This window comes from Oratosquilla oratoria, chromosome 4 (assembly GCF_046742065.1).
Source record: "Oratosquilla oratoria isolate Oo_2021 chromosome 4, ASM4674206v1, whole genome shotgun sequence".
In the NCBI taxonomy this organism is placed as follows: domain Eukaryota; kingdom Metazoa; phylum Arthropoda; class Malacostraca; order Stomatopoda; family Squillidae; genus Oratosquilla; species Oratosquilla oratoria.
The window spans coordinates 4,121,292-4,134,205 of record NC_134780.1 but is presented as its reverse complement, the minus strand read 5'-3'; the positions used below and the strand labels follow the sequence as shown (position 1 = coordinate 4,134,205).

The 12,914-nt window shown below is 42.2% G+C and overlaps 1 protein-coding gene across 1 annotated transcript; it reads left to right on the top strand.

Moving 5' to 3' along the window:
* The first annotated feature begins 5,559 nt into the window (after positions 1 to 5,559).
* LOC143024593 (citramalyl-CoA lyase, mitochondrial-like) lies at positions 5,560 to 12,730 on the top strand. Its single transcript, XM_076183431.1, has 7 exons — positions 5,560 to 5,719; positions 6,460 to 6,591; positions 7,334 to 7,528; positions 8,309 to 8,504; positions 9,522 to 9,635; positions 10,391 to 10,569; positions 12,085 to 12,730. Exons 1-7 carry the CDS (start codon positions 5,630 to 5,632, stop codon positions 12,175 to 12,177), a joined length of 999 nt encoding a protein of 332 aa, XP_076039546.1. The 5' UTR covers positions 5,560 to 5,629; the 3' UTR covers positions 12,178 to 12,730.
* The last annotated feature ends 184 nt before the right edge of the window (positions 12,731 to 12,914 follow it).

The following is a 12,914-nucleotide window of genomic DNA, read 5'->3' as shown; positions in this document are numbered from 1 at the left end:
CATTGTCTTCCCACTTGAATTGTAAGTGGCGACAAAAATGGGATGGGAATTAGGACTAGGCATCCTTTTCCCTGTAGCCCCACAGGGGACATTCCTAAAAAAAAAGTAAAGGCATAAGAGGATCTAGGAGTTTTCCCACCAATACCCTAAGGTTTGGGTCTTTTAATGTGCATGGATGTGGTACAGATGAGAGTAAAAGGGAAGAGATAGGCAGGATGTTTGTGAGAAGAAAGATGGATGTGTTGGCTTTGAGTGAAAAACGGGATGGGGGATAGGACTAGGAATCCTGCTGCCTGTAGCCCCACAGGGGACATTCCTAAAAAAGTAAAGGCATAAGAGGGTCTAGGAGTTTTCCAACCAGTACCCTAAGGTTTGGGTCTTTTAATGTGCATGGATGTGGTACAGATGAGAGTAAAAGGGAAGAGATAGGCAGTATGTTTGTGAGAAGAAAGATGGATGTGTTGGCATTGAGTGAAACTAAGTTGAAAGGGAGGGGTGAGTGTGAGTTTGGGAGTGTAGTTGGGAGGTTCTCAGGAGTGAAGAGAGGACGAGGGAGAGAAGGGGTGGCTATACTAGTAAGTGAAGAGATAGGTAAGCGTGTAGTGGAGTGGAAGGAGGTTTCTTCAAGGTTAATGTGGATGAAGGTGAAACTGGGAAGGGAGATGTGGGTTTTTGTATGTGTAAATGGGTCTGGTAGTGAAAAGAGTATAGAGGAAGGGAGGTTTTTTGGATAGATTTAAATGAGTGCATAGAGAGATTAGGGAGAAACGTCAATGTAGTTGTATTGGGAGACCTTAATGCTAGGGTAGGAAATGAACCAATAAATGGAGCGGTTGGGAAGTGTGGAGTTCCAGGAAAGAATTGTAATGGAGAGTTATTTGTGGAGATGTGTCTAAAAAGAGAGTTGATGACAGCAAATACAGTGTTTAGGAAGAAAGTCAAGCATAGGTACACATGGGAGAGAGTGGTGGATGGAAGGGTGCTAGATAGAGCATTAATGGACTATGTAGTGGTAAATAGGAATATAGTCGGAAGAGTTAAGGATGTACATGTTCTAAGGGGAGAGAATGGGGGAATATCAGATAATGTTTTGGTGAAAAGTAAGTTGAGAGTGGAGGATAGATGGAGAAAGAGGAAAAGAACAAAAGGTAGGGAGGTACTTAGAGTGAACTGCTTAAATGAGAAAGAAAAGGAGAAGGAGTACAAGAAGAAGCTGAGAGAGGAGTGAAGATTAGAGTAGAACTAGGAGTGGAGGAAGAATGGGGATGGTTCAAGAAGGGAGTCACAATGTGTGCAAAGATGGTGTGTGGAACAAGGAGGATGGGATGAAATAGAAGGATGGGTAGTGAGTGGTGGGATGAGGAAGCAAAGAAAGTTGTAGAAGAGAAGTGAGCTTTCACAGATTGGTTACAAAATAGGATGAAGGAATCATATGAGAGGTACAAAGAAAAGAGAAGAGAAGTAAAGCATAAGATAAAGGAGACCTGGGACCTTCTCCTGGACCTTCTCCTGGACCTTCTCCTGGCTCTTCTAGACCTTCTCCAGGCCCTTATTCCGGTCCTCCTCCCGGCCCTCCTACAGGCCCTTTTCCCGGCCCTTCTCTTGGCCCTTCTTCTGGCCCTTCTCTCGGACATTCTCCGGGCCCCTTCTCCTGGCCCTTCACCTGGCTATTATCATGGCCATTCTACTGACCTTTTTCCTGGCTCTTCTCCCAGCCCTTCTCATGGCCCTTTTCCTGGCACTTCTGTCCCTTCTCCTTGCCCTTCTTCTGGACCTTCTCCTGGCCCTTCCCATGGCCCTTCTTTTAGCCCTTTTCCTGGTTTTTCTCTTCGACCTACTCCCGTCCCTTATCCTGGCCCTTCTATTAGCCATTCTTCTGGCCCTTCATCTGTCCCTTTACCGGGCCCTTCTCATGGCACTTCTCCTGGCCCTTCTCTTAGCCCTTCTATTGGCCCTTCTTCTGAAAGGCAAGGGGAAAAGCCTGGAGAAAGGCCACCAGAAGGGCCAAGAAAATGCCAGTAAGGCTAAGAGAAGGGCCGGAAGAAGTGCCAGGAGGAGGGCCAGGAGAAGGTCCTGGAAAAGGAGCTAGAAAAGGTACAGAACAAATGCCAGGAGAAGGGCCGTGAAATGGGCCAGGAGAAGGGCCAGGTGAACGGCCCGAAGAAGAGCCAGTAGAAGGGCCGTGAAAAGAGCCTGGAGAAAAGCCAGATGAAAGGCCAGGAGTAGGGTCCGGAAAAGGGCCGGCAGAAGGACCGAAAAAAGGGCCAGGAGAAGGCCGAGAGAAGGACCGGAAAGGCCGGGAGAATGGCCGGCAGAAGGACCGAAAAAAGGGCCGGGAGAAGGCCGAGAGAATGGCCGGCAGAAGGCCGAGTGAAGGGCCGGGAAAAGGGCGGGCAGAAGGACCGAACAAAGGGCCGAGAAAAGGGCCAGGAGAATGACCGGCAGAAGGACAGAAAAAAGGGCCGGAAGAGTCAGGAGAAGGAACAGAAGAAGGGCCGGGATAAAGGCGAGGAAAAGGTCCGGGAGAAGGGCCAGGAAAAGGACCGGGAAAAGGGACAGGATAAGAGCCAGAAGAAGGGCTGAAAGAATGGCCGGGAGAATAGACGGAAGAAGGACCGGGAAAAGGGCCAGAAGGGCCGGGATAAGGACCAAAAAAAGGGCAAGGAGAAGAGCCGAGAAAAAGAACGGGAGAAGGGCCCGAAGAAGGACCAGGAATAGGGCCGGAAGAAAAGCTAGGAGAAGGACCACGAGAAGAGCCGGGAGATGGGTCGGAAGAAGGGCGTGGAGAAAGGCCGGGAGGAAGGGAGGACGAAGGGCCAGGAGACAGCCGGGATAAGGGCCTGGAGAAAGGTCAGGAGAAGTGAAGGAAGAAGGACAGGGAGAAGGGAGGAGAGAAAAACCAGGAGAAAATCCTGGGAAAGAGCCAGCACCATCGCCAGGGAAAGTAGTCGAAAAAGGGCCCGGAGAAGGGGCGAGAGAAAGGCCGGGAGAAGGGTCAAGAAAGGGCCAGTAAAAGTGACATGAGAAGGGCTGTGAGAAAGACCTGGAAAAGGGCCGCGAGAAGGTCCAAAAGAAGGGCCGGAGAAAGGCCAGGAGGAGGGCCGGAAGAAAGGCCAAGAGAATGCCGGGAGAAGGGCCAGGAGAAAGGCATAAGAAGGGCCAGGAGAAGACCTGGGGAAGGGCGGGGAGAAAGGTCAGGAGAATGCCCGGGAAAATGCCGGGAGAAGGGACGGGAAAAGTGCCGGGAGAAGGGCCAATAGAAGAGCCAGGAAAAGGGCCAGGAGAAGGGCCGGAGGAAGGGGTATGAGAAGGGCCTGGAAAAAGGCCCGAAGAAGGGACCAGAGAAGGTCCAGGAGAGTGGCCAGGAGGAGGGACAAAAGAAGAGCCAGGAGAAGTGTCAGGAGAAAAGCCCAGAGAAGGGCCAGGAAAAAGGCCAAGAAAATGTCCTGGAGAAGGACCAGGAGAAAGGTCAGTAGAAGGGCCAGGAGAAGGGCTGTAAGAAGGACCGGTATAAGGGCTGGGAGACGGGCCAGGTGAAGGGCGGGGAGAACGGCCAGGAAATGGGGCGGAGAAGGTACTGGAGAAATGCCAGGAGAAGGGCGGGAGAAAAGCCAGCAGAAGGGCCGGGAGAGGGGCCAGGAGACGAGCAATGAGAAGGACTAGGAGAAGGGCCGGGTGAATAGCCGAGAGATGGGTCGGGAGAAAAGACCGGAGAAGAGCCAGGAGATGAGCAAGGAGAAGGGCCAGGAGAAAGACCAGGAAAAGTGCCGAAAAGGGGCCATGAGAAAGGCCAGGAGAATGGCCAGAAGAAGAGTAGGAGAAGGGCCCGAAAATAGATGCAGTTTAGATAACACGTTTTTAGAGAAAACTGAGTGCGAGAGAGACTTGGGAGTTCTAGTGAGTCCGGACCTTAAAACCAGGAAACAGTGCATTAGTGCCAGGAATAAAGCTAACAGAGCATTAGGTTTCATTGCTAGGACGGTAACGAATAGAAGTGCAGAGGTAATTATAAATAAATAAATAAATTAAATACACTGATTTTATTATGATTTAAGATATCTCCACAATCAGTGGCATGCAATTGATATCAAAATATTATCTTCAATATATAAATCATGAAATTATTTCACAGTGACTCACTTATCAACTAACTGGGCAAGATACAACATACGTATTTGGTCGGAGACTTCCTACCTGGCTAACCCTGCGCGTTCTAAGACCAAGTTAAATATAAAGATACCTCTGATTATTCCTTCATTCTCTCCTGTAATAGTGTACTGACTGGTGATGTCTTCAAATTAGTGGATGCCCTCAGTTGAACAGGATGCTCTCGACATTCGTGGATCCATGCGTCGCATAGGGATGGCGGGAACGAAGCCTGTCCTTCGTCGATAGCACCGAACACGTGTGGGAGAGGGGAATCGAACCCAAGGATTTAATTTCCCCGATTTCGTCGATCTCTCCGCTCACGAATCCCGTTCTAGAAGTCGATTTTCCAGAGCACGTAAGTTCCACGTGTTGAATCACTGGAGTGGGGTTGGCAATGACCCCCGACTGAACTTGTAGATTCTGATTTCGGGGCATGTCACGAAGCACGTTTTCTTGTTTCTGTAAGTTTTCGGAACACTCTAACCACGAGTCACTGCAAAACGATTGGCGATGGCCAACGACAGGTTGTGAGGTCCTCAGAGAACGTTGTTCTATGAGAGTGTCGCGTGCCTACTGCCACGAAGTGATACCAGCGGCAACAAGCATGAGGCACAGTACGCTGTTTTTCGGGGGACACTTTTCCAGTCGTCAAATTGCGAGAGGATTGCGACGCAACGTCTGGGCAGAAGTTGAGGCAATTCTAATAGTTTTGTGAGATAGTTACTAGTTACGAGAAAGGGGCACATAATCCTAATTAGCTTAATTAAAACTAGCCTAGAAGAGAAGTGGCAAACGCGCCGGTGGGAGGGGGGATATGTAACGCAGCGGACCCTCCAACCAAAACATTGAGAAATAAGATCAAATGGTAATACATAGGTAAAATTTATCAGTCATGATAACAAAGTACACGGATACAAAAATGTAATAGGGTAAATTAGTTAAACTAATTGAGAAGTTGAGACATTTCAATCTTAACATTATAACGCCTGTGATGACTTGGAAGGCAAGGGAGGGTTTCTGAGTAAATAGAAGATAGACTCGATAAAGCACTGCAACCAATTAGCGCTAAACTCTCACAACAGTTGCTAGAGAGAAGGGGAAACAAAAATACCAAGTAGTTACCGAAGGCATTAAGACTTCTAGTAATAGCCGAAGGGGTTGAAAGAGACGAAAGATAATGGGAAGCACTAGGCAGTGTGTCACAACACCAAAGTTGTGACAATTTCCTATTTTATAGATTCTCATCGGTCTTATTTTGCTTTGGCTTATTTTCAAAACTTATTTCTTTTTTGTATTGAAATTAATATGCTTTTTCTGCCTCCATGCCCTTGCTGTATTAAACCAGGTCTGTTTTTGTATTTACTAGTTGCTCTTTATATATCAACGGACGGATGGAATGATCTAACATAAGAACACCGTCATGTAAACAAAATTATTGAGTCTGCCTCTGGCTGTAGACGAAACGGGAAAGAGAGAAAACATGAATAAGATCCGGTGCTTTGTAGCGTTAACAAAAGGCCAAGTTAACCGGTCTTTGTATGCAAATTTATCAACATCGTCAGTTGCTCAAGTAATGTTCATATTATTGCGTGTCACCTCAGAAACATAAAAAAATACAAGTTTCACAATAGAAATGTTTGAAATCATAAATGTTTTTTGTGTCATCTTTGCAAATATATTCATTGTATTTTTATATCTGTGTATCCTGTTGCAAATGAAAACTAACCAACTCACCTAGTTTATTGCAGTTCTGTGTGGTTGTAATTTTGTCCAGGATTTTCGTCCTATAGATAATAGTACAATAAACTCGACCTGTTATTTTTTTTCTTTTATACTGCTGTCCAACCTGATTTCTTTTTCTTGCAAGTATTTCCGTGCCTTTCATGATTCTATAGATGGTCGTCAGAAGGTCACTTCTCTCTCTTCTTTGTTCCAAAGCTGTTAACTTCAATTTAGCCAGTCTCTCTTCATATAAGTTTGAAAGTGCTGGGGCCATCTTCATAGTTGCTCTCTGGATTCTTTCAATTTTCTTTATATTCTTTTTGGTACTGGCTGACCATAATGTTGCAGCATACTACATTCTAGGCCTTATTAGAGTGACTAATATTTTTTTAAATAATTTCTTTGTCTAAATAGGTAAACACCACTTTTATTGATCTTTGTAAGTTATAGGATTTCCTGACAATTTTGTTTGTTTATCAGAGAACAGGTCTTTTTCAGATCCCACATTCTTTACTTCCTTATTTCCAATTGTATATTATTCTGATATTCTTTTTTTACATATTCATGAATATCTTTGTTTTTATACAGAAAAGGTATATACCAAGAAGGGCAGTGCTTTATGTACCTGGAAGCGATGAGAGAAAATTAAAAAAAATTCCAAGCCTCTCAGCAGATTGTATAGTTATGGATTGTGAAGACGGAGTAGCACTTTCTAAAAAGGTAAATTTTGTCAGTGTTCATTGGTATTATTGATATATATAATGACCTCGATCTTGTAAGATGGATGGCAGGGAGTATTATCCCCCTGCTGCCCATTTTCAAAGTCCATCAACTCCCTCAACCACCCTGAGGGGCTGGCACTCAATTTCTAGACTGGGCTCAAAATCTATCTGTATCTTAATTGTATTTTCTTAATCTTTTCACATAAGGAGAGCTGACAGCTGGTAATTACTCCTCTGCTCCTAACACTTTCAGCTGGTGACAGAAACAGCCGTACTCTAATACAATACAGACAACAATCCTACATCCCATAGTGGCAGCCACTATGGGGATGTAGGTTTCCACTCAGTTAAACTTGAGGCATCACCTTTGTGAAGTCAGATAGAATCCAACATTGCCATTCTGGTAAGGATTTTTATAATCAATCAGTCAACCATTGCCTCAAGTTTCACTAAGTGGAAAATCTGTAGCCTCACAGATCTGGGCCAGAGACTGATTGCCAACCCCTCAGGGCGACAGCACCCTCCTCTGACAGGAGGGGTGTTTATGGGTTTTGAAAATGAGAATTTTGCTCTCCACCTTTCAGCACCACCACACACAAGTACTTATCATTGGTCATAGTTTGATAATAATACCAATAAAAGTAATTGAAGTGCATATTTTGTTGGCAACAAACACGTGTATAGTTTCCATAACAGTTTATGATCTTATAACAATAACTGATAGGAATTTTATTTTGCAGACTGAGGCTAGAAACTTGATCAGGCATGTTCTTGATACTGGAATGATTGATTTCACTGGCAAGGACTGTTCAGTGAGATTTAATAGTGTGGATAGTGGCCTTTGTGAGGAAGACATGCAGACAGTATTATCTGCAAAGGTTCTGCCATCCACAGTTCATCTTCCAAAAGTTGAAAGTGGAGACCAGTTGCAATGGGTTAGTAGAATTGTAAATAACACATATACACTCAACTCACAAAACAAACACTGGAATGAACTTGAGAAAGACCAAAAAGGGGCTAGATGGATGGGTTGAAGAAAGTCTTGGGCACAAAGGGACTGCCTGTTAAGCAGAGAAGGGAAAAGACAAGATAGGTATGAATGGGGAGTGGTTGTGAATGGACATGGAACTGCCTAGTGTAGGCCTTATGGTGTCTTGCAGTCTCCCCCATTCTTATGTTCTTATGATGAATTGATGCAACCTAAAAGGATTACTTCAAGTCTGCTCTGTAAATTCTGGAGTGAATGAAGTGGGGGAGGTAGCAGCAATGGAAGAGCTACGTCTTGCTGCATTGCTTCTGACCTGGGCAGTGGGTGGGTTTTGGATGGGTGAAGGGTGGATGTATGCCCTGGCTGGTCACTGCCTTTATTGTGTGTGCCACCATTACTCTTTTGTCTATCAGTTTTTCCTTGTTGAGATAATCCAGTATTTGTTGTGTTAGGTTTATGATAATTGTATTGTATCTACTATAATAAAGCAGTAGCCTCTGTCTCTTCACAAACTCCCCCCAAAACCATGTTACTTTTCCATTGAGTTATATTGATACATGTAACTTTTCTCCAGAAATTCTAACAAAATTAAAATGATCATCATTTGCCCGCAGCAATGTGTGGGTAATTTGGCTAATATATATATATATATATATATATATATATATATATATATATATATATATATATATATATATATATATATAACATCTTTGTTCATTTTCAGTTTAATGAAAAGTTCACCTCTGCCCTTGGTAACCAGGAAATTGGTGAAAAGATAAGACTCATCATGTTTATAGAATCTGCTCAAGCTCTTATCAATCTTCCTGAAATTTGCAAGAAAGCAGTGGAACTCTCTAAAACATCAAGGTTTGATGTGGATGGCCTTGTGTTTGGCTCAGATGACTTTTGTGCAGATATTGGTAAGTTAAGATTTTATAACGGACACTTGTTCTAGTTACATTTACAAATTCATAATTATTTGGGAACTTGTCCATGAAAATGGAAGACAAGAAGAGATTAGTCATAGAATGAGGGAGGGGGAGAGTCTAAGTGGTGTCCTGAGAGCCTTATGGAGAAATAGAAGGATGTTAGTGAAAGAATTGAAAGGAATTTATGAAGTAATTGTGCTGACCTGTGTATGAGACTGAGGCATGGGTAGTGAATGTAAGAGGCATGTGGAAGCAGTGTCAGTGAGATGCTTGAGGACTATCTGTAAAGTTACAAAAAGGGTTTGTGAATGGGCTGGAGTTTAGATGGAACAGGCCCACCTGAGGTGGTTTGGTTATATCATGAGAATGGATGAGAGTAGACATCTTTAAAGGATTCATGAACCAGGAATGGAAGCAAGGGGGAAACCAAGAAAAAAGTGGGTGGATGAAATGAATGAAGCCATAAGAGCTTGTGGTGAGGATATCAAATAAGTGAAAATATGTATAGATGACAACAATCTGGAGAATATAGAATACAGTACTACCTCTCATTAACAGACGTTAATTAGCTGTTTTTGCTGTGTTTTTGGTGTTTTTGGTTCTATTGTTTAGTGCTGTGCAATCACTATGCCACCCAAAAACCACTCCAGATCAATGGATTATTCACATCAACGGACACCGTTACCCCCCTTTTAGTCCGTTAATGAGAGGTAGTACTGTACAGTGATGACCTGTTCCATAAGATGGGTACACTGAGGATGAAACATAATGCATCTTTTATACATGTTAAGCAGGAATGAGTGAAAGAGATGAGTGTGACAGGATTGAAAGGGGTAAGGATATTTGTCCTATGTCTAGCCAACTCATACAAGATTATTTTCTTATTCTTAATGAGTTACTGAATGATTAATTGTTATTTTGCAAGGAAATCTTGACTGACCTCTCATATCTGATTTTTACACCCTGCGCAATGAAACTGACCATATGAAATCCTCTTGAAAACCAAAGGAGCAACAAGAACATCAAGTGCTGAAGAGCTTTTGTATGCTCGGCAGTATTTGGTAACTGTAGCTAAAGCTTTCCGACTACAGGCTGTGGACCTTGTGTATATTGATTATAAAGGTGAGCAGTGACACCAAAGCTTTTAGATTAGGATTTAAAAATTAGTAAAAATTTTGGTTATATCAGTAGAATCACTTGCCAAGTAAATGGAAAGATAATTGTATTTTCATAAGAAAGAACATAAGAATGGAGAAGACTGCAAGTGACCATAAGGTCTCTTCTAGGCATTCCCATGTCCCTTACTGCCTATCATCCCTTTCCATAAAGTTGTGTAATCTTCTCATAAAACAAACAATTCAGTGCTCACTACATGGTTACTGAGTCTATGCCATTCATTAACAAATCTGTTGGTAAACCAATTCTTACCTATTAACTTCTTAAACCTAAAGTTGTCCCATTCAAATTCAATACTACAAGTTCTTCCTGGTGTCTGTTTGTGGTGATCTTGCCTGCATCACTCTTATTAAAGCCCTTGACCTATATGAATATCTCCATTAGATCACCCTGCAATCTACATTTTTCCAGAGAGTGTAAGCTAAGGTTCCTAAGCCTGTCTTCCTTTGATAAATTTCTAAACCCTCTTGTGTAGTTTTGGTAAAGCAATGTGAAGAAAATGCAGTAGCTATTTATGCTTTTAAATTATAGTTGACCAGTGTTAGGTAATGATGATAGAAGTAAATACAGTTATGCCAAGTTTCAGTCTAAAGCTTTTAGCTTATTGCTCCCAGATTAGTTAAATTATATATATAAACTGTTATTTTTTATCTTAGGCAAATATATAAAAAAAAATAACATGGAACACTTGTTCTCCAAAGATCTGGAAGGCTTGAAAGTGCAGAGTGAGGAGGGATGCCGAATGGGGTTCACAGGAAAACAAGTAATTCATCCAGGACAAGTAACCATTGTTCAGAAGGCATATTCCCCCTCAGAAGAAAAGGTTGCCTGGGCTAATGAACTTGTAAAGGCTTTTGAAGAGCATCAAAAGGAAGGCAAGGTAAGGGAATCTTTGAAAAATGTGTGAAATGGTTTCATTTGTAACAATTTTGTAGTTGAAACTGTAACTGTTACAGGCTTCCACTTTTATGATCAGGTTGTCATTAGAAAAAAAATTATACATATATGAAGGGCTTTATCCCCCTTACAAGGGAGGTAGCCAAAGACAAATGTATACATCCACTCCCACCCATTTCATCCCCACATACTCCACTCCCATTCACCACCCCTCCCTTCATGTTCTCTTGGCTCCTCCTGGATGACGGGTCATCCCTGCATGTCGCCCACTGCCCTGGATCAGAAGTAATGCAGCAAGACAGGACATCCACAGCAAGGCCACTTTATTTAATTGGCAACACCCCTCCTCTGTCCCCTCATGTAGAAAAGGGAAGAAATCCCTTCAGTCTGTGTCAAAATATCATTCACACACACTCCTTCAGCCCCCCATACACAACCATTCTCCACTCACTCCTATCTTTTCCCTTCCTTCCTCAACAGACATTCCCCTCTTCCCCATCCATCCTTCTCATCCTTGGTCACCCCCTCATGTTCACTCCTTCCACACTTCTTTTAGTGATCTTTCTTCACATATTCTTTCCATGTGTCCAAACCATCTCGATACTCTTTCATCAACCCTATCTCCCACATCCCATTTCACCCCTACTCTCCACCTCACCTCTGTTTCTCATTCCATCCAGCCTAGTAACCCCATTTAATTTTGAACACATTCAAACTCTTCCTCTCTTATGTTCCATGTTTCTGCTGTCAGCACAATCACCCCCTTGTACAATCTTCTCTTAGCCATTCCCAAATGTCTATTTTCATTGCACTTTTTAATCCCCCCAAGGCATTTACTTGCTTCTCCCAATCTACATTCCACCTCCACTCCCTTGGGAGGTTTTTATGCCTTTTTCTTTTTGGCTACCTCCCTTGTAAGGGGGAAGAAGCCTTTGGTATATGTATGTAATGTACATGGAGAAAAATGCTGCCATTGTGATCCCATGTGATTAAATGGGATGGAGTGAGGGGGCTATTTTTCTTTTATGAAAAATCCAAGCATAAGAGGATTTGGTAGGATGACCCCAACCTGAACCCTAGTAATGGGTTCAATAAATACATGTGGATGTGGTAGAGATGAGAGTAAAAGGGAAAGGATTGGTGAAAAACATGAAAGTGTTGAGTGAAACCAAATTGAAAGGGAAGGGCAGCTTGATGGTTAGGGTGTCAGGTGTAATGAGGGGGATAGGGAAGGAGTGATACTTCTCATAAGCAAAGAGATAGATGTGCGGTGGAGTATGTATACTGTAAAAATAAATGATAGTATAATACTGATGACCCACTTTCGGAAAGTGGGTCATCAGTATTATTTTACAAATGTGCTACGACATGACTTTGTTGTGAAATGATAGTATGGTTATGATTTTAATGTCACAGTAATGGCGGCCAACACATTTCTGTTTCAGTGGATAATTAGTGCATGCAAGTCATTTACAGCTTTTAATATTTATCATTTCAGGGAGCTTTTACCTTTAGGGGGCATATGATTGATATGCCCCTTCTTCTGCAAGCCAAGAACATCATTGAAATGGTTTCTAAAGTTAAGTGCTAGTTTATTACAACCTGTCAGAGTACAATGTTGAGAGCCCCCACATTGATGAGGAACTTGTGTAAATAATGTATAGAACATAATTTAAAAGCTATAGTTTCAAGTAAGGTTATTGAAATTCCCATACTATGTATAAAAAATTTACTGCTATTCCATGGTCCAAATATTTTCCTAAAAATAATTTTATAATATGCTTGTCATGAAAGTTGTATAATGTTTTCTTCTATCAATACAAGAAGAGCTCTGTGTCCACAAGGTTGGACACTTAAGGTGTTGGCACTATGGGAATTATTTTCTTACATGTCTGCCTATTGCAGTTGCAATGTCATGTAACATATTATATAGGTATAAAGGAATCTTTATCTTCCAAAGTGGAAAAATAAATTAAATTAAATACTTTAAAGCTTATGTTTCTGTTGTGTGTAACCTGCTCATTATTCTTTACAAGGAATTGCCAAAAACTAGATAATACAAATTGATTGAATGGAAATTTGAGATAGAATATTGAACGAAATGTATTCTAACAATATATCCATTAAAACCTTTGTACTGCCCACCAGCCTTGTAAATTGTAAAATTATGCTCACAGTGATCCTTAAGAAAGCGCACTGTCACCCGCAAACAACAGCTGACTTATCTCCCACTTTTCTCCATTTACATACATATATATATAATATATATGTGTGTGTGTGTGTATAAATATATGTATGTATATGTACGTAGGTGCATGTGAGTACATG

Coding starts and splice junctions, on each gene's coding strand:
- LOC143024593 (XM_076183431.1), top strand. CDS start 5,630: ATGAATAAGATCCGGTGCTTTGTAGCGTTAACAAAAGGCCAAGTTAAC. Junction 5,720..6,459: donor CAACATCGTCAGTTGCTCAA/GTAATGTTCATA, acceptor GTTTTTATACAG/AAAAGGTATATACCAAGAAG. Junction 6,592..7,333: donor GAGTAGCACTTTCTAAAAAG/GTAAATTTTGTC, acceptor TTTATTTTGCAG/ACTGAGGCTAGAAACTTGAT.